Below are 19,031 nucleotides of genomic sequence, written 5' to 3' on the forward strand. Positions count from 1 at the left end.
GCCAAACTACCTGTTTTTTGATTCTTTTTTAAAACAAATAATTTGACTGTTTTTGGGAAACTTAGGGCCCAATCCTTTCCAACTTTCCAGCACTGATGCAGCCTTGAAGTAAGAGAACAAATGTTTCCTTATCTTGAGGAGGCCTCTGTGACTGTCCCACCATCACAGGATACAGTGCATGCCCCATTGGCACTGCTGCACCAACACTGGAAAATTAAGAACATAAGAACAGCCCCACTGGATCAGGCCATAGGCCCATCTAGTCCAGCTTCCCGCATCTCACAGCGGCCCACCAAATGCCCCAGGGAGCACACCAGATAACAAGAGACCTCATCCTGGTGCCCTCCCTTGCATCTGGCATTCTGACATAACCCATTTCTAAAATCAGGAGGTTGCGCATACACATCATGGCTTGTACCCCATAATGGATTTTTCCTCCAGAAACTTGTCCAATCCCCTTTTAAAGGCGTCTAGGCTAGATGCCATCACCACATCCTGTGGCAAGGAGGTCCACAGACCCACCACACGCTGAGTAAAGAAATATTTTCTTTTGTCTGTCCTAACCCGCCCAACAGTCAATTTTAGTGGATGTCCCCTGGTTCTGGTATTATGTGAGAGTGTAAAGAGCATCTCCCTATCCATCCCCTGCATAATTTTGTATGTCTCAATCATGTCCCCCCTCAGGCGTCTCTTTTCTAGGCTGAAGAGGCCCAAACGCTGTAGCCTTTCCTCATAAGGAAGGTACCCCAGCCCCGTAATCATCTTAGTCACTCTCTTTTGCACCTTTTCCATTTCCACTATGTCTTTTTTGAGATGCGGCAACCAGAACTGGAGACAATACTCCAGGTGTGGCCTTACCATAGATTTGTACAACTGCATTATAATAGTAGCCGTTTTGTTCTCAATACCCTTCCTAATGATCCCAAGCATAGAATTGGCCTTCTTCACTGCCGCCGCACATTGGGTCGACACTTTCATCGACCTGTCCACCACCACCTCAAGATCTCTCTCCTGATCTGTCACAGACAGCTCAGAACCCATCAGCCTATATGTGAAGTTTTGATTTTTTGCCCCAATGTGCATGACTTTACACTTACTGACATTGAAGCGCATCTGCCATTTTGCTGCCCGTTCTGCCAGTCTGGAGAGATCCTTCTGGAGCTCCTCACAATCACTTCTGGTCTTTACCACTCGGAAAAGTTTGGTGTCGTCTGCAAACTTAGCCACTTCACTGCTCAACCCTGTCTCCAGGTCATTTATGAAGAGGTTGAAAAGCACCGGTCCCAGGACAGATCCTTGGGGCACACTGCTTTTCACCTCTCTCCATTGTGAAAATTGCCCATTGACACCCACTCTCTGCTTCCTGGCCTCCAACCAGTTCTCAATCCACGAGAGGACCTGTCCTCTAATTCCCTGACTGTGGAGTTTTTTCAGTAGTCTTTGGTTAGGGACCGTGTCAAACGCCTTCTGAAAGTCCAGATATATAATGTCCACGGGTTCTCCCGCATCCACATGCCTGCTGACCTTTTCAAATAACTCTATAAGGTTCGTGAGGCAAGACTTACCCTTACAGAAGCCATGCTGACTCTCCCTCAGCAAGGCCTGTTTGTCTATGTGTTTTGAGATCCTATCTTTGATGAGGCATTCCACCATCTTACCCGGTATGGATGTTAGGCTGACTGGCCTATAGTTTCCCGGGTCCCCCCTCTTTCCCTTTTTAAAAATAGGCGTGACATTTGCTATCCTCCAATCTTCTGGCACCGTGGCCGTTTTGAGGGACAAGTTGCATGCCTTAGTCAAGAGGTCTGCAACTTCATTCTTCAATTCCTTAATAACTCTTGGGTGGATGCCATCAGGGCCCAGTGACTTATTGATCTTTAATTTATCAATGAGGTCTGAAACATCTTCTCTTTTAACCTCTATCTGACTTAACTCCTCGGTCAGGAGGGGCCGTTCGGGCAGCGGTATCTGCCCGAGGTCTTCTGCCGTGAAGACAGATGCAAAGAACTCATTTAATTTCTCTGCCATCTCTAAGTCTCCTTTTATCTCCCCTTTCCCTCCTTCACCATCCAGAGGGCCAACCGCTTCTCTGGCGGGTTTCCTGCTTCTAACATATTTGAAGAAGCTTTTATTATTCCCCTTAATGTTGCTGGCCATGCGTTCCTCATAGTCTCGCTTAGCCTCCAGTATCACCTTCTTACATTTCTTTTGCCACAGTTTATGTTCCTTTTTATTCTCCTCATTAGGGCAAGACTTCCATTTACGGAAGGAAGCTTCCTTGCCCTTCACAGCCTCTCTAACTTGGCTGGTTAGCCATGCAGGCACCCTCCTGGATTTAGTGGAAACCTTCTTTCTTTGCGGTATACATCTCTGCTGGGCCTCTATTACTGTTGTTTTAAGCAGCCTCCATGCACTCTGGAGAGATTGGACTCTTTTTACCCTCCCTTTCAACCTCCTTCTAACCAGCCTCCTCATTTGAGGGAAGTCTGCCCGTTGGAAGTCAAGGGTTTTTGTTAAAGATTTGCCTGGTATTCTTCCCCCAACGTGCACGTCAAAACGGATCTCAGCATGATCACTGTTCCCCAATGGCTCAGTAACGTTTACATTTCTAACCAGGTCCTGCGTACCGCACAATATTAAATCCAGAGTCACCTGTCCTCTGGTGGGCTCCGTGACTAGCTGATCTAAGCCACAGTCATTTAGCACATCAAGAAATCCAGTTTCCTTATCATGACCAGAACACAAATTGACCCAGTCAATATGAGGATAATTGAAGTCCCCCATGATTACAACCCTGTCCCTCCTTGTCACCTCCCTGATCTGTTTCCTCATTTCAAGGTCCCCATCCGATTTCTGGTCTGGAGGACGATAGCACGCCCCCAGTATTACATCGCTGCACAAGCCTGGTAATTTAACCCACAGAGATTCTACGGTGGAGTCGGACCCACCTTCAATCTCTACTTTGCTGGATTCTATCCCTTCCTTAACATAAACGGCCACCCCACCTCCAACACGCCCCTGCCTGTCCCTCCTATAGAGTTTATAGCCCGGGATTGCGGTATCCCACTGATTCTCCGCATTCCACCAGGTTTCCGTTATGCCCACTATGTCAATATTTTCCCTTGTCACCAGACATTCCAGTTCTCCCACCTTTGCTCGTAGACTTCGGGCATTCGCATAAAAGCATTTGTACACGGAATGCCCCAGGAAGCGCTGCTTATTCGCTCCTTTGTCCCCGCATCCTCTCATTGTGCCAAACCGTCTATCACATCCCATCATGCTACCTTTCCCAATTTCTTCTCCTACTCTGCCTTTGTCTTGTTGTACTCTAACCTCCCCATCCTCATCCCATAGGGATGAGGAGTCCCGAACCGGATGCCCCTCGGCTCCTGTCGGCCTTCCCCCAGGGATCAGTTTAAAAGCTGCTCTGCCACCTTTTTAATGTTATGCGCCAGCAGTCTGGTTCCATTCTGGTTCAAGTGGAGCCCGTCCCTCTTGTACAGGCCCCGCTTGTTCCAAAACGTTCCCCAGTGCCTAACGAATCTAAACCCCTCCTCCCTACACCACCTTCTCATCCACGCATTGAGACCCCTGATCTCTGCCTGCCTAGCTGGCCCTGCGTGTGGAACAGGTAGCACTTCAGAGAACGCTACCTTTGAGGTCCTGGCTTTCAGCTTCCTGCCTAAAAGCCTAAATTTGGCCTCCAGGACCTCCCAGCTACACTTGCCCACGTCGTTGGTGCCAACATGCACCACAGCCGCTACCTCTCCCCCAGCACTGTGTACTAGCCTGTCTAGACGAGAAGTGATGTCCGCAACCTTCGCACCAGGCAGGCAAGTCACCATGCGGTCCTCACATTCGTCGCAACCCCCCCTCTCTATGTTTCTACCATCCCCTGGAGAAGGGGTCCCCCCTAGGGAATTGTTTCCCTCCTCTCCAGGATGACGTCCTCCCGTACTGAGACTTCCCACCTGGGCAGCCGAGGAGCTGCACGCCTGAGGTTGGAACGAAGCCTGATTGTCCCCAGAAGTCTCCCCACGGTCCTCCTCTGCCTGCCTGCGCTTCTCCAGGTCGGCCACCAAGGCTTCAAGGGAGTGGACACGTTCCCTGAAACCCTGGAGCTCCTTGCACCGAGGTCACACCCATGACTTATGCCCCAGAGGCATATAATCATACATGTGGCACTCGATGCAGAACACTGGATAGCCCCCACCCTGCTGCTGGCTGTCTGACTGCATAGCTTTTTGTTGTTGTTGTTTTTGTTGTTGTTTTATTTAGGGGTCCTTTTATAAACCGTACACTGGATAGCAGCCCTCTTCTCAAGGGAAGAGAAGGGCAGTGTATGGGGCCCTGGCCTCCTCGCCCTGCTGCTGAACTCGCCCAGATGCTAAACTCTCGTGCCTTACCTGGCACTTAGTTCCCAGAGGCCACACACGTCTGGAGAGAGCCTCACACGATGGCCGGCCTAGCTTTATACTCCTGGCTGGCTCCTCCTCCCTCCTTCCTTCCTGATTGAAAGGGGGATTGAAAGATTCCCAGGTGCGTTTACAAAAGCTCAGGAAGACAACAAGGCTGCTGATGGGCGTAACCTACTCTGCAGGCTCCTGAATGGACTGCTTGGATTAGCCTAATGGGGCTCTTAATGGGTTGGGAATTGCCCCTTATTAGGTTCTTTCCCTCCTAGTTCTGTTCTCTTAGGCTGGACTGTTTTTGTAACCTCAAGCTAGTTTTTATTTGGGTTTGTTTAAATTATTTATTGCTCTCTGTGTCCTGTGTCCCAATTTACTGAACTGTTTAGGTTATGTTCTAACTTAGATTAGGTTTAACCTGGGTTAAGTATAGGTTTAATTTAAACAAGTAGAAAAACCTGCTTTCCACTTTATCCTCCTCCCTTCCTTCGATTAGGTGCTACCTTAGGTGCAGCTAACTTTCAACTTTGATTTAAATGCCTGACCCTTGGGCTCTTACTCACGAGTAGGACTCTGCTCTTACTCACGAGTAGGACTCTGCTCCTCCCTTATGGTACTAACTTTCAATTTTGATTTAAGGTTGATTTAAAGGTAAGGTTAAGGTTAGAAGACAGGGAGTTAGAAAGACAAAGCGTTAGAATGAGTACACTTACCCTCTCATCGTCTTCCTCCTCCTCCAAAACTCAGAGGTCTACTTGCCTTCTCCTCGCCCAGATGCTAAACTCTCGTGCCTTACCTGGCACTTAGTTCCCGAGGCACTTGGTTCCCAGAGGCCACACGCGTCTGGAGAGGATTGTATAGGATTGGGCCCTTAAACAACTGAGAAGAGAGGGAAGAAAACTTAAGGGATGCAGCAGGAAAACATTAAATATGGTCTTCATGTGTGCTGCAGAACCTATTCAGATCACACCCTGCCCCCTGTGGCTACTATGTAACTTAAAACAACCACCAAACAGCAGTGGCGTAACTAGGGTTTGCTTCATCCGGTGTGGGAGGCCAGCACGTCACTCCCATGATGAACCTCCTTCCATGCAACAACTCGAGTGGTGAGTGTGGTGATATACCATCGCCCTGCTCCTGCTGGTTTTCTGGGCATGCCTTTTAATAGAATAATTTCAAAGTGGTTTGTTTCATTTCATTCTGCTGTATATAACATGATGGTATTATTCCCACACACTGCAATTTTAGCTACTAGTGGTGTCACCCACCCCGTGTCACCTTAACTAACACCTTATTGGTTCCATGACATGTCATAATAACATTTCGTTAACTCTTTAGTCTCTTTTGTTTTGAATTAAGGAAATATACTTTTTAGTTACATAAAAGTACATTTAGTTAGTTGCACTTTTGTTTTCTGGTTTTTTGTCCATGATTTCTGTTACAATGGAGATATTTCCCTCTTGTTTTTTATTGCATTCTGCTGTAAATTATGCATCAAATGGTATATAATGTGATGGAATTATTTCTAGAAATCGCAATTTTAGTGATTTGGGTCACTAGTGGTGTAATCCTCCCTTTCTGCATCACCCAGTGCATGCTGCCCCCCACAACTCCCTAGCAACGCCACTGCCAAACAGATGGCGTTCATGGTTACACTACGTGCTTTTAACATGAGATGTGGCCCAGATGGTGGTTATGCCTGTGGCGAACCAATGTCCACGGACTGCACAAAACAGTGCTGTTTAGCTAATCTTTGTGGTATATTTGAATGGTGTATTTTTCTTGTAGAAAGTGTCCTGTGGCACCAAGCAGGCAAAGATGAAGAGTGACAGTCTCTACAATTGTACAGAAATTTCATCTTTGTTGTACCAACAAGCTAAATCTGTTTAGTAGTCATTGGTTCCCAAGCTTACCTGGGTCATGATGCCCCTGCAGCCTCTTCTTTCTGGCGGTACCAGGCACTGCCATTTTAGATCTGGTGAAATCTTGTAAGATCCAAGATGGTGGCACCCAAGTTTTGAAGATTTCAGAAGATCCAAGATGGCAGCTCCTGGGGAAACATGTAGGAGGGCAACTGGGGGCATCCATGGCACCCCTGTTGAGTGTGCTGCGACACCCTAAGACAGCCATTTTCAACCACTGTGCCATGGCACATTGGTGTGCCACGATTGGTCCCCAGGTGTGCTGCAGGAAATTGGGGAAGGGTCATTTATTACTAGGTCCATTGGGGGATGTGAGTCTCCCACTGGCAGCACAGTATGCCTTGTCAATTATCAAAAAAAACTGATGGTGTGCCTTGACCATTTTAGTGCCTTGCCAATGTGCTGTGAAATTAAAAAGGTTGAAAATCACTGCCCGAAGGTGTTGTGATGCTCATTTTGGGAGTCCCTGTATTAAGTCCTTTTGGGAGAGGTTCTCAGATCACTTAGTAAATAAATTCAAAGAACTAATCTAGGTTCTTAATGTTTTGAGTGGTAATTCTGAAGACTTGAAATATGAGGGTCCTCAAGGTGACAAGAATTTGGTATCCCTGATAGTCATGGCCTATTTGTTTTTAAAATCCCAGGAGTCTCTAGGACATCTTCTCATTGAGCAGTTGCAAACTGGGAGGGAACAAGAGAAAGCAGTGTTGACTATGCAAGGGCAACCCCTTCTCAGGTTTTTATTCTAGGTAGTTTTTATGCTGTTCAGTTAATGAAGGATGTTTGTAAGTGAACATACCCAATGCTCTCTTCTTCTGCACATTGCCAAAGAAATTGGTAGCAATAAGTAAACTTTTTTGCCAGTTGCAAGTTACCTTTGTCTACCATGATAGATCTCTCTGAGGATTGCCGCTGTACACTTTGAGAACAGTAACTAGTTTGTCTTAAGGTCTCTTGCAGCCTTATCCTTCTGGAAATTTAACCAAGTTTCTGGTTATATTGCTTTTGAACAACTTTGCTTTATTTTTGAGATAACTTCAACTTTGTTACACCTTGACTGTTTCAGTTGCTGATGTGTGATCAGAATGAGTGGATTAGGGGAGAACACCTTGGATGGAATGACCAGTGACTCAAGAAAACGCAAGCCATTACCTTGTGATACTCCAGGACCAGGGTAAAGAATTCATTTCTTTTAAAATATACTTTTTTATGGGTCACTAAAATATTGAATGAGTTTTTTTGGGGGGGAGGGGCAGATTTCAGATCATGTATGTGAAAACAAGCCAAAGCATATTATATGCAAAAAAGTTGCTATTTGAGAATACCTTCACTGCCAACACTTCAACTCCCCATCTTCTAGTGCAGTGATTTTCAGACTGTTCTTATGATGGTTAATAAACTACCCTGACTGGGCTTTACCTGTTCCCTTTCTCTGTCATGCCTATATCAACAGGTAGGGTGGAGTGGGAATTGTAATGTCTAAGGGGGTTAGGTTTGGCTCAGGTTTGTAATGTCTAAGGGGGTTAGGTTTGGCTCAGTTAGTTCCCGTTGCTGATCTTTTAATTACAAGCAAATGTAGTGTGTTTTCTTGAGGCATTACTTTCACACCAAAACCTAGTACTTTAAATGCTTATATCTTATTTCTTTCTATGCTCATTGTGGTTTACAATAAAGAATAAAACTGCAAGATTGGTGGCACGATCCAAGTACGGCCGCAGCTGGCGCACCAGCCGAAGCTGAGCAAAGGCCCCCCTGGCTGCAGCCGCCACCTGGGAATCCAGGAGCAGCTGCGAGTCCAGGTGGACCCCCAAGCTGTGGACCTGCTCCTTCAGGGGGAGTGCAACCTCATTCAGTGCAAGCTGATACTCCAGCACCTGCATCGAGGGTTTCCAAACCAGGAGAGCCTCTGTCTTATCTGGATTTAATTTCAGCTTGTTAGTTCCCATCCAGATCCTCACTTCCTCCAGACAGCGCTCCAGGACCTCAACGGCCACCCTGGAGTCTGGAGGAAAGGAGAGATAGAGCTGGGTGTCATCAGCATATTGATGGCACCCCACTCCAAACCCCCGGATGACCTCTCCCAGCGGTTTCATGTAGATGTTAAATAGCATGGGAGACAGAATTGAACCCTGTGGCACCCCGCACCTCAAGGTCCAGGGTGTCGAACAGGCATCCCCCAGCACCACCATCTGGGACCGATCCTCCAGGTAGGAGCGGAACCACCGCAAAACAGTGCCTCCAACTCCCAAATCAGCCAATTGGCCCAGAAGGATACCATGGTCGATGGTATCAAAAGCTGCTAAGAGTTCCAGCAAGACCAACAGGGACGCACTCCCCCTGTCCAGTCCCTGGCATAGGTCATCCACCAAGGCGACCAAGGCGGTTTCCGTCCCAAAGCCTGGCCTGAAACCAGATTGAAAAGGATCCAGATAATCCGCTTCATCCAAGACCCTCTGGAGTTGAGACGCCACCACCCGCTCAATTACCTTGCCCAGAAATGGGATGTTGGAGACTGGCCGGTAGTTATCTAACACAGTGGAATCCAGGGAGGGCCTCTTTAGGAGGGGGCGAACCACCGCCCATTTCAAAACGAGTGGTAATGTCCCCTCCATCAAGGAAGAGTTGACCACCCTCCCCGTCCACTCAGCCAGTCCACCCCGGGCAGCTCTTATCAGCCAAGCTGGGCAAGGGTCAAGCAGGCAGGCAGATGGTCTCACACTCCAAAAGAGTCTGTCCATATCTTCAGGCTGTACAAGCTGAAAAGAATCCCACAACACCGGACAAGCAGTTGCCACTGGGACATCGTCAGACACTGTCAATGTGGCATCCAAGTTGTGACGAATATGATCAATTTTATCTGCAAAATGTTGCGCAAACACGTCACAGCGGCTGACCGTGTGTTCCCCCTGGTCTACTGGAGGGGCCTGATGGAGGAAGCCCCGTACCACACGGAACAGCTCTGCCGGACGGTTCTCAGCAGACGCAATGGTAGCAGAGAAGAAAGATCTCTTCGCTGCTACCACCGCCACGGAGTAGGCTCTGTAATGAGCTCTACTCCGTGTCCGATCGGATTCATCACAAGTTTTCTGCCACCGTCGCTCTAGATGCCTGCCCTGCCACTTCATCATTCGCAGCTCCTCAGTGAACCAAGGAGCCGCTCCGAGTCTGCGACGTGCCAGAGGTCGCTCCGGAGCAATCTCATCCACATTTCCCCATTCCAGAGGTCAACCAGTCATTTCCCCATTTCCCAGTCATTTCCCCATTCATTCATTCCCAGTCATTCATTCATTCCCATTCCCATTCATTTCCCAGTCGTTTCCCCATTCCAGAGGTCAACCAGGGCCTCAGATGAGACGCCAGTCTTGGCAGTGGGAAAATCCCCCAGAGCCCTCAGGAAACCTTCAGGATCCATTGAGACCTGAAGACCCTTCTGTTTAGACAAGCCTTCTGAGTTCCTGGCCTTTTTAACATCTTTAACATCTCTTGACATATTTTAACATCTGCTCACAGGCCTGATCCTTTTCTAATTTGCTGCCCTATGCTCTTACCTGATTAGTTTTTTTAATCTGACTACTGTTTTTATCTGCTTTTAAATTATGTTTTTAACTTGTTTTAACCTTGTTTGTAAGCCGCCTTGAGTCCCTTCGGGGAGAAAGGCGGGGTAAAAATAAAGTATAATAAAATAATAATGGGTGTATGGTCATAATTCCAAAATATTAAAAAAAATTTGTTTCTTGTTTCTAGTTTGATTTGCAGTGGGGAGAAACGTCGACGTGAACAGGAAAGCAAATATATTGAAGAACTGGCTGAACTGATATCTGCTAATCTGAGTGATATTGACAATTTTAATGTCAAACCAGATAAATGTGCAATTTTAAAGGAAACTGTTAGACAGATACGGCAGATAAAGGAACAAGGCAAGACTCAACTATATTATAAAGGAAAAACTATTCTGTTACATAGAAACTTGTATTATTTTCAGATAGCTAAGCTGTTTAGTGCCAGCTTGTAAACTGGGGACATACTTTTTTCCCTTTTTGTTTTCTGTGAAGCATGTGGTCAGGGGCTGCAAGTTAAAATTATTTATTATTTAAAAAATTTATATCCTGCCTTTCCTGTGCTGAAGCAAAAGCAAATGATTAACACGAATATTTCTAGGAGAAAAAGGATTGGCATCAGAATAAACAAAATTAGAAACTGATTGCAGAATTCTAAATGGAAACCCAACTTTGCATTTCTCATCGTGAGCTAGCTGCTATAGAATAATAGATCTGTTAGGGACAAGTTGTGTGACAATACTCAACTTCCAAGATTTTATCCATGTTGAATTAAGCAACAAGTTTCTGGATCATATATTCATTCCTTTGTCTATCCTTTAATTCACCTTCACTTCTCTGACCAAAGGTATGCAAGCTTAACAAAGGAACTGATGAGATTTCCAAACACATGGGTTGTATCTGTCTTACAAAGTTAGGGGTATCCAGTGTTCCGTGCTGGAGGAAGAGGGACATTCCTGATCCTTTGAAATAGATCCTTCTGCACAGATGGAGGCAGGGCCACCTAGCTCTTCTCTTCTGTAGAGAAGTGCCCATCCCCTACTCTGGCCCTGCCTCATATAGGAAACATGCCTTTGTCTGAGTCCTGCAGAGTTCAGCGTTGTTGCATTGGATTTCCTTTTGAGGCTTCTGGCTAAGGCCGTTTATATCCTTCTTCCTTGGAAGGGTTGGATAGCTCAGCTGTATGCACTCCCCAGCTAGGGTGGCTTTTCCTCAGAGAAAAAGAGGACCTGCCAAAGACCTGTCAAAGACCTGCCAAACTGGCAACAGTTCCTTTTCCAGGCTCCTTCCAGAGGGTTCTGATGCAGAATGTGCCCATCTGGCTAGAGCTAAGCAGTCAGTTTACTTATTAACATCTATTTACTGTCAGAAGAGACCAGGGAAAAACTCAGGTTTCCTTCAGCGACTGCAGCAATGGCAGTGTTCTCTTCCTCATAGATGATTTCCCTGTGAAGGAGAAGGGGGTTCTTAGGATACTTATGACAAGTAGGTTGAAACCGCCCTCAGAAGGAATTTTGAGGCATCATAATCAGCGCTTCCTGTCATCATCACTAATTCAGTCTTTGAAAATACCACTTACCTCTGAGTGGAAGAACTGTCATTTTCAGACTCATTCACATCCAAGGCAGTCAAGGACAGCTTAAAAATGCTGCATTAGCAGCAGTCCTGATGACAGGCTTGTCTTTAGGAATGGTTCATCTTAGCTTGGGGTGATAGCATCTGATGTTGTGCAAGATTTGGGTGAGACAACAGGAGGTTGACCCAGTTTTATAAGCCTGCCTAGTAGGAAACCTGGTCTCAGCTACCAAGTTATTTGGTGATCTTCTGGATGGGTCATAGTGGAAACCAGGGACAAAATGAAAGCAATACCAACTGCAAAGGAGGAGGCGAAAAAGCCAAAAACCCAGCATCCCTTTTAGACTTTTTGATGTGCAAAAAGATTGGGGCAATTCAGGAATAAATGATCCAGGTCTGCATACGCCAACAGAACCCCTGGGGAGAAAGCCCCCATCCCAACTGCTGCAAAAGGGAGCAAGAATTAGAGAACCAATTGGCTCCAGGCAACCTAACATCCTCAGTCTGATTGGTGGCCATCTTCATCACTTTTTGTTGATGCACATTGGTACACAATTACAGCAGATACATGAGTTCTGGAAGCTGTCTTGGTTGGGTATGCCATGTGGTTTGTAGACATCCATGAGACAAGTTCAGAAGGTCTCGGAAAGGGGAAAAAACCTTGGTTATGCTGAAGGCCATCCTGCTCCTGGAGATCAGAAACAGATCTAGCATTCATTCCTAAGGTCAATTTGCTTTTCCATATGTTTTATGAACTGGTCCTTATTCTGTTGTAACCTGGTTCATTCATGGGGGATGAGTTGGCATGTGCTGGATGTCCAAAGAGCCTTGCGGTTTTTCTTAGGAAGAGCATGCAAGCCCAGGGCTCCCTTTTTCAATGTAACAAGTGTACAATCTTGGATGATATCCTCTGATTCTGCCTTTAGTTATGCAGAGGACATTTTTAGGAGCACCTGATCTCTATTAACAAGAGGAACTTCAGTGTGGTTGATATGGTACCCCACATCAAATAGAGAAAAGCAATTTAAGAAGATGTTGTGGTCAGTATTAATTTCACTATTTACTGCTAATTTTAAAGGTATAGGGTTGGATCCAGAGAATTGAGAATGACATGCAAAACAGAGCTTTGCTGCCTGCTCTAGACCTCCCCTCCCATTCCAGTTCTGACAACTGGAGGAGCTTCAGAACAGAAGTACTGTGTAATCTGGCATGGGTGACTGCAAATGGGAGAGGAGAGCTGGTAGAAATGAACCCATTCTCCCCTTCCCATTGTGCAAGTGCATTTCCTCTTGCACAAGGACCTCTGAATCCAACTCATTTAGTATGTGTTACAGAAGCTTATGAATATGCAATCCCAATTTTAAAACTTACTTTGTAATTTTAGGAAAAGCAGCTTCTACTGACGATGATGTTCAGAAGGCTGATGTATCTTCAACAGGTCAAGGGGTTATTGATAAGGATTCCTTGGGACCTCTCTTACTACAGGCAAGCTTAGAGAATATTCTTTTTTTATTGCTCCTAGTTAGGAGCAAGCATGTAATGTAATCATACTTCCTGCTACTGAATAAGTATCTGATCTTATTACAGGCATAGTAAGGCAACAGAGAAATGTTAATGTGAAGCAGACAGGGATGAGTTGTGTAAATGATAAAAATATTGGGTTGCAGTCCTTTTTATGGGCATTGTGCCGGAACCTTGTTTTTCTTTCCTAGGCGCATGTGCTAACTGCACACCAGACACATATTCCCTTACGGGTCTTCCTTATTCCCATTAAATATATCTTGAGCAGAGGGTAAAGGGCTGAAAAGAGATACAAAACACACATTCAGATGTTCCATTCCATAGTGTGGTAGTCACTATGCTAACTATATGCACGGTGGCAGGATGTGTGAGGAAGAAGGGATAGGACTCTGTTATGCTCTGTAATGATCTCTTCCACAATAATGAGAGAAACATGTATGATCTAAGAGGCATACATATGTCAGAAATGTCAAAAGACAAGTAGATGGGGAAGGCAATGCCTCAGTGGTATTAGAGTTCACAGAGTTGCACTTCCCCTATCCAGACCAAGGCCTATCTACCATGACTAAATAATCTCTAGATCAGGGATTTTCAGCCTTTTCCATCCCATGGCACACTGAGAAGGTGCTAAAATTGTGAAGGCACACCATTAGTTTTTTTTTTACAATTGATAATGCACACTGTTCTGCAGTTGGAAGGCTCACATCCCCCAATGAGTCTGCTGTTAAATGACCTTTTCCGTAAATTCATATGGCACCATTTGCTGCACGTGTGCCGTATCACACCATTTGGAAATCGCTGCTCGAGATTGAATTACTGTTAATGCAGGGGTGTCAAAAGTTTTTGGCAGGAGGGCCACATTGTGTCTCTGACACTGTGTCGGGGGCCGGGGGAAAAAATTAATTTACATTTAAAATTTGAATAAATTTACGTACGTTTACATAAATGAATATATTAAAGATGAACTTATATGAATGAATGAAGGCCTTGCAATAGCTCAAGGCCTATAAAAGGCCTTGCACAAAGCAAGGCTGTCCTTTCCTTTGCTGCTGCTACTGAATCACAGACGTGAAACAACAAGCAGTGGAGGGAGCCCTCATTCCACTGCTCACGCGAGAGGTCAAATGGCTGCCCTCACGCTGAGAGCAGTTGCGTCAGGCCAGTGCAGGCTCCAACAAATCTCCGGAGGGCCAGAGGCTCATTGGAGACTGGGGACTCCCTGAGGGCCTCACTGAGAGGCCTTGAGGGCCGCAAGTGGCCCCAGGGCCGGGGTTTGGGCACCCCTGTGTTAATGCATTAGAGCTGCCTTTGAAGACTTGGGAAATTTCAGTGTCCAGAATGCAGCACCCAGTATTTTAACTAGGGTGAGTTGGAGAGACTACATCCTAATAGATTTATTTTGACTGTTTCTGGGTGCAGTTCAGGGTACTGATTTTAACCTTTATAGTCCTATACGTGGACTTTCATATGTATGTCTACAGGCTTGGATAACGTCATGTCATACTTTTATTTCTAGGCATTAGATGGCTTCTTATTTGTAGTAAATCGAGATGGGAACATTGTTTTTGTATCAGAAAATGTCACTCAGTATTTACAGTATAAACAAGAGGACCTGGTTAATACAAGTGTTTACAGTATCTTGCATGAGGAGGATCGAAAGGATTTTCTCAAAAACTTACCCAAATCTGCAGGTAATGTCTGATCTCACTCTTATTTTTGACAATCTCTCTTTGCCACTTTTAAATAGGAAGCTAGCCTAAAACACTTTTAACTACATTGAGGAAAATGCTTTGTTTCCCTTTCCAGTTAACTTTCTCATAGTGCCTTTGATGAGGATTTGATTAAATTGATTTGATTTTTTGAAAAAAAATATAGCAGCATGCTTAACATTATGATATACAGCCCAGTCCTAACCAAATTCCCACTCTGCATTGGAGCATGGTAGGTGCAGCCTCTGCCACATCCAGTGTGGAATTTGAGGCTGTTAGAGGTCTCCTCAAGGTAAGGTGTCCTTTGTTCCCCTACCCCAGGCAAAGCCCCAGCAGCCTCTATGGGGCTACTCAGATCCACACCAGCTCATAGCTGGCGCAAATCTGGGCTGCCTCCGTCAGACTTGGAAGGGGGGATAGGACATGGCGAAGGCTTTCTCTGCCATCCCCGGTCCCTCCCAGGCCTGATCCGCCTTCCTCCCCACACTACCCTGCTCAACCCCACACTACACTGTCCCTAGCCATTCTGTGAAGCGCCTATCTGTTGTGGTAGGTGTTGGCCTCTGATGTGGCAGGAGGCCAGCGCAGGCCTTTAGCAGGATGGGCCTCCACTCTGGCCCAATGCGCCTTATGGCACATTTGCGACAGTGCGCATACTCATCCCGTCAGTGGAGGGAGGCATAAGATTGGGTTGTTAATTATGTTCTTATCTTATACATGACATAAATTCCCCTTTTTCTTTTAATATTTATAATTTTAAGCTAATATCTTATACACCGTTATTCATTAACAAAGGTCCAACAGGTTTGCTGTTCACATTTTTAATTTTTCTGTACAGTCTTCAAATAAAGCTTTTCACTGTCTCTCAGATGTGAAACATATAACGTCCTCTTATCCCTGCCGCCCTCCATGCCACACGCCATTCTATTTTCAAGGTTTCTCTTGACTCCTAGGACTTTCAGGGGGCTCTAGGAAAGCATTGGAGAGGAGGTGGAGGGAAAAAATCTTTCTACAAATTTCCTTTTATTCATACTAGTCTGGATAATAATCCATCGTGACTTCTGTTTGCTTTTGAAAAATAGTACTGTCAATTTTAAGAATTTCTCAGTAATCTTTCTTACAATCTATGTTCTCAGGTTTAAATCCCATTGATATTTCAGCTAGGTTTTAAACATGTTTTAACTATGTGCTGGATTGCAGTCAAAGATCTTAGTCCAGAAAAGAGGGACCACAGCAGAAGGCTGCATCCATGCTGCTGTGCCTGCAGATCTTGGACAGCACAGCAAATATTTTTGGCAATCAGAGGAAGCAAAGGGGACAAGTCTGGATGAGATCTTGTGCTGTCTATTCCCATTTAACTGAAAGATTATACTTATTAGAGCTGTCAACATCAACCATTGGTTAAGGTTGCTAGGAGGTGCATCTACTTTGCAAGAACACCACATGTGTACATGTTAGATGTTCTCTCTCCCTCAGCTCCCCTTTCTGGTAGCATTTTTCTTCACTCCTGATGTGGAAGAAATAGGATTCCATGAGTGGCGTTCTGTTTCTGTGGATCATTTTTTATGAAATCAGGGCATAACTATAGTATGCAATACATTAGCACCCCCTTCCTGCTAATGCTATACATACTTAGTACTACTGATGGTATTTGCTTCCAAGTAAGTGTATTAGGATTGAAGTCTTAATTATCTTCAGTAATGTTCTCCTCCATCTAGTGTGTGACTGCAGTTGTTTTAAATCTGTGTTTTAGTGAATGGAGTTTCTTGGACCAATGAGGCACCTAGACAAAAGAGTCATACATTTAATTGCCGCATGATGGTGAAAATGGCGCACCATCTTCTGGAAGATGTAGGGAGCAACCAGGATTCACACCAGAGATTTGAAACCATGCAGTGTTTTGCTTTGTCTCAACCAAGAGCTATGATGGAAGAAGGAGAAGGTATGACAAGCTGTTGCATTGTAGCTGTTTGCGTGACTGGCCATTCAATATAATTTACAGTGTCGTGCATAATATTTAAAAGGATCCATTTTGTAAATCACTTACAAGTTAAGCACTCTATTTTCTTTTTGCACATGTTAATACTATAGTAGTCTTGTGGTTTTTATAAAAAAAAAGCTATAAAATATGTAAAACATAAATTTTTTTCATTTGCAGATTTGCAATCTTGCATGATATGTGTTGCCCGTCGTATATCTACAATGGAAAGGGTATTTTCACCAAACACAGAAAGTTTTGTTACCAGACATGATCTTTCAGGTGAGAAATAGATTTCTATTGCACTTATTTCATACATTTTTTTCTTCTAATTGTAGCAAAGCAGATTTTGTGCAGTAATTAGACCTTGTCAAGAGTTTGTTTTCCAATGACTTGGTTATATTTGTAGTATTTTCAGTCAGTTGTCCAGTGAAAACCCTATTGTTTTATACTAGTATCTCTGTTAAAAAAGGTCTGGTTTCCTCTACCTTCTTTCTGTGTGTAAAAGGGGACTGAGACTGCACATTTCTAATTTGCCTAGAGGGTTATCTTCTGATACTTCTGATATTCCTGGTTTTAAACGTGAGTTATAGTAGCTAAATAAGAACATAAGAACAGCCCACTGGATCATGCCATAGGCCCATCTAGTCCAGCTTCCTGTATCTCACAGCGGCCCACCAAATGCCCCAGGGAGTACACCAGATAACAAGAGACCTGCATCCTGGTGCCCTCCCTTGCATCTGGCATTCTGACATAGCTCATTTCTAAAATCAGGACTCTGCACATACACATAATGGCTTGTAACCCGCAATGGATTTTTCCTCCAGAAACTTGTCCAATCTCCTTTTAAAGGCATCCAGGCCAGATGCCGTCACCATATCTTGCGGCAAGGTTTTCCACAGACCGACCACACGCTGAGTAAAGAAATATTTTCTTTTGTCTGTCCTAACCCGCCCAATACTCAATTTTAGTGTATGTCCCCTGGTTCTGGTGTTATGTGAGAGTGTAAAGAGCATCTCTATCCACTTTATCCTTCCCATGCATAATTTTGTATGTCTCAATCATGTCCCCCCTCAGGCGTCTCTTTTCTAGGCTGAAGAGGCCCAAATGCCGTAGCCTTTCCTCATAAGGAAGGTGCCCCAGCCCAGTAATCATCTTAGTCGCTCTCTTTTGCACCTTTTCCATTTCCACTATGTCCTTTTTGAGATGTGGCGACCAGAACTGGACACAATACTCCAGGTGTGGCCTTACCATCAATTTGTACAACGGCATTATAATATTCGCTGTTTTGTTCTCAGTACCTTTTCTAATGATCCCCAGCATAGAATTGGCCTTCTTCACTGCCGCCACACATTGGGTCGACACTTTCATCGATCTGTCTACCACCACCCCAAGATCTCTCTCCTGATCTGTCACAGACAGCTCAGAATCCATTAGCCTATATGTGAAGTTTTGATTTCTTGCCCCAATGTGCATGACTTTACACTTACTTACATTGAAACGTGTTTGCCATTTTGCTGCCCATCTGCCAGTTTGGAGAGATCCTTCTGGAGCTCCTCACAATCATGTCTGGTTTTCACCACTTGGAAAAGTTTGGTGTCTGTAAACTTTGCCATCTCACTGCTCACCCCTGTCTCCAGGTCATTTATGAAGAGGTTGAAAAGCACCGGTCCCAGGACAGATCCTTGGGGCACACCGCTTTTCACCTCTCTCCATTGTGAAAATTGCCCATTGACAACCACTCTCTGTTTTGTGCTCTTCAACCAGGTTTCAATCCAGGAAAGGACCTGCCCTCTAATTCCCTGATAGGATTCATATTTCTAAAATCTAGTGCTGTGTGTCAATTCCCCCCATCCCTAAATGTGGAAATTTGAGCCTTATGCACATTGGATTTTAAACATTACACCCACAAGTGGACATTCAGGAATGTCAGAGACAGAAACAGTGCACTTGGTGGACTCGGTTGTAAATTTAGGATACAACTCTGTGTGTTTGATCTTCATCGGTCCCCTGCTTCTGTGTAGACATATCCCAGTCTGCACATGTCAGGTTGCATGCGAGCTGATCTTGCTCTCTCACAAGAACTGGACCCATCTCTCCCGCAGCTGATTTTTGCAAGGGGTTCCTGGGTGGAGCCTGGCTGGGCAGGAACTGGCCTGACAAGTACTTGAAGCCAGTTTTGCTCCAGTTGCGCAAGTTAACCCAAGCATCAGTCTTACGTCATCATTGGGGAGTGCATGGGCAATCTGAATATGTATGCTTTTCTAGGTTCAGATTTTAACCTATGTAGGTGTTTGGTTCTGTATATAAAATAGAAGCAAGAAGTCATGACCAGAATCCAAAGAAATATTATGGACTGA

General features: G+C 45.0%; 1 protein-coding gene across 2 annotated transcripts in view; it reads left to right on the forward strand.

Moving 5' to 3' along the window:
• The window catches only part of NCOA3 (nuclear receptor coactivator 3), a 137,725-nt gene that overhangs the window by 94,500 nt on the left and 24,194 nt on the right, over positions 1 to 19,031 (forward strand). For both annotated transcript variants that reach the window (XM_066623433.1, XM_066623434.1), the window contains exons 5-10: positions 7,398 to 7,505; positions 10,076 to 10,248; positions 12,848 to 12,948; positions 14,501 to 14,675; positions 16,447 to 16,635; positions 16,852 to 16,953. In XM_066623433.1, coding sequence (XP_066479530.1) covers positions 7,417 to 7,505; positions 10,076 to 10,248; positions 12,848 to 12,948; positions 14,501 to 14,675; positions 16,447 to 16,635; positions 16,852 to 16,953 — 829 coding nt within the window. In that variant the 5' untranslated portion in view covers positions 7,398 to 7,416. The remainder of the gene's footprint in view (positions 1 to 7,397; positions 7,506 to 10,075; positions 10,249 to 12,847; positions 12,949 to 14,500; positions 14,676 to 16,446; positions 16,636 to 16,851; positions 16,954 to 19,031) is intronic.

This window comes from Tiliqua scincoides, chromosome 4 (genome assembly GCF_035046505.1).
Source record: "Tiliqua scincoides isolate rTilSci1 chromosome 4, rTilSci1.hap2, whole genome shotgun sequence".
In the NCBI taxonomy this organism is placed as follows: Eukaryota; Metazoa; Chordata; class Lepidosauria; order Squamata; family Scincidae; genus Tiliqua; species Tiliqua scincoides.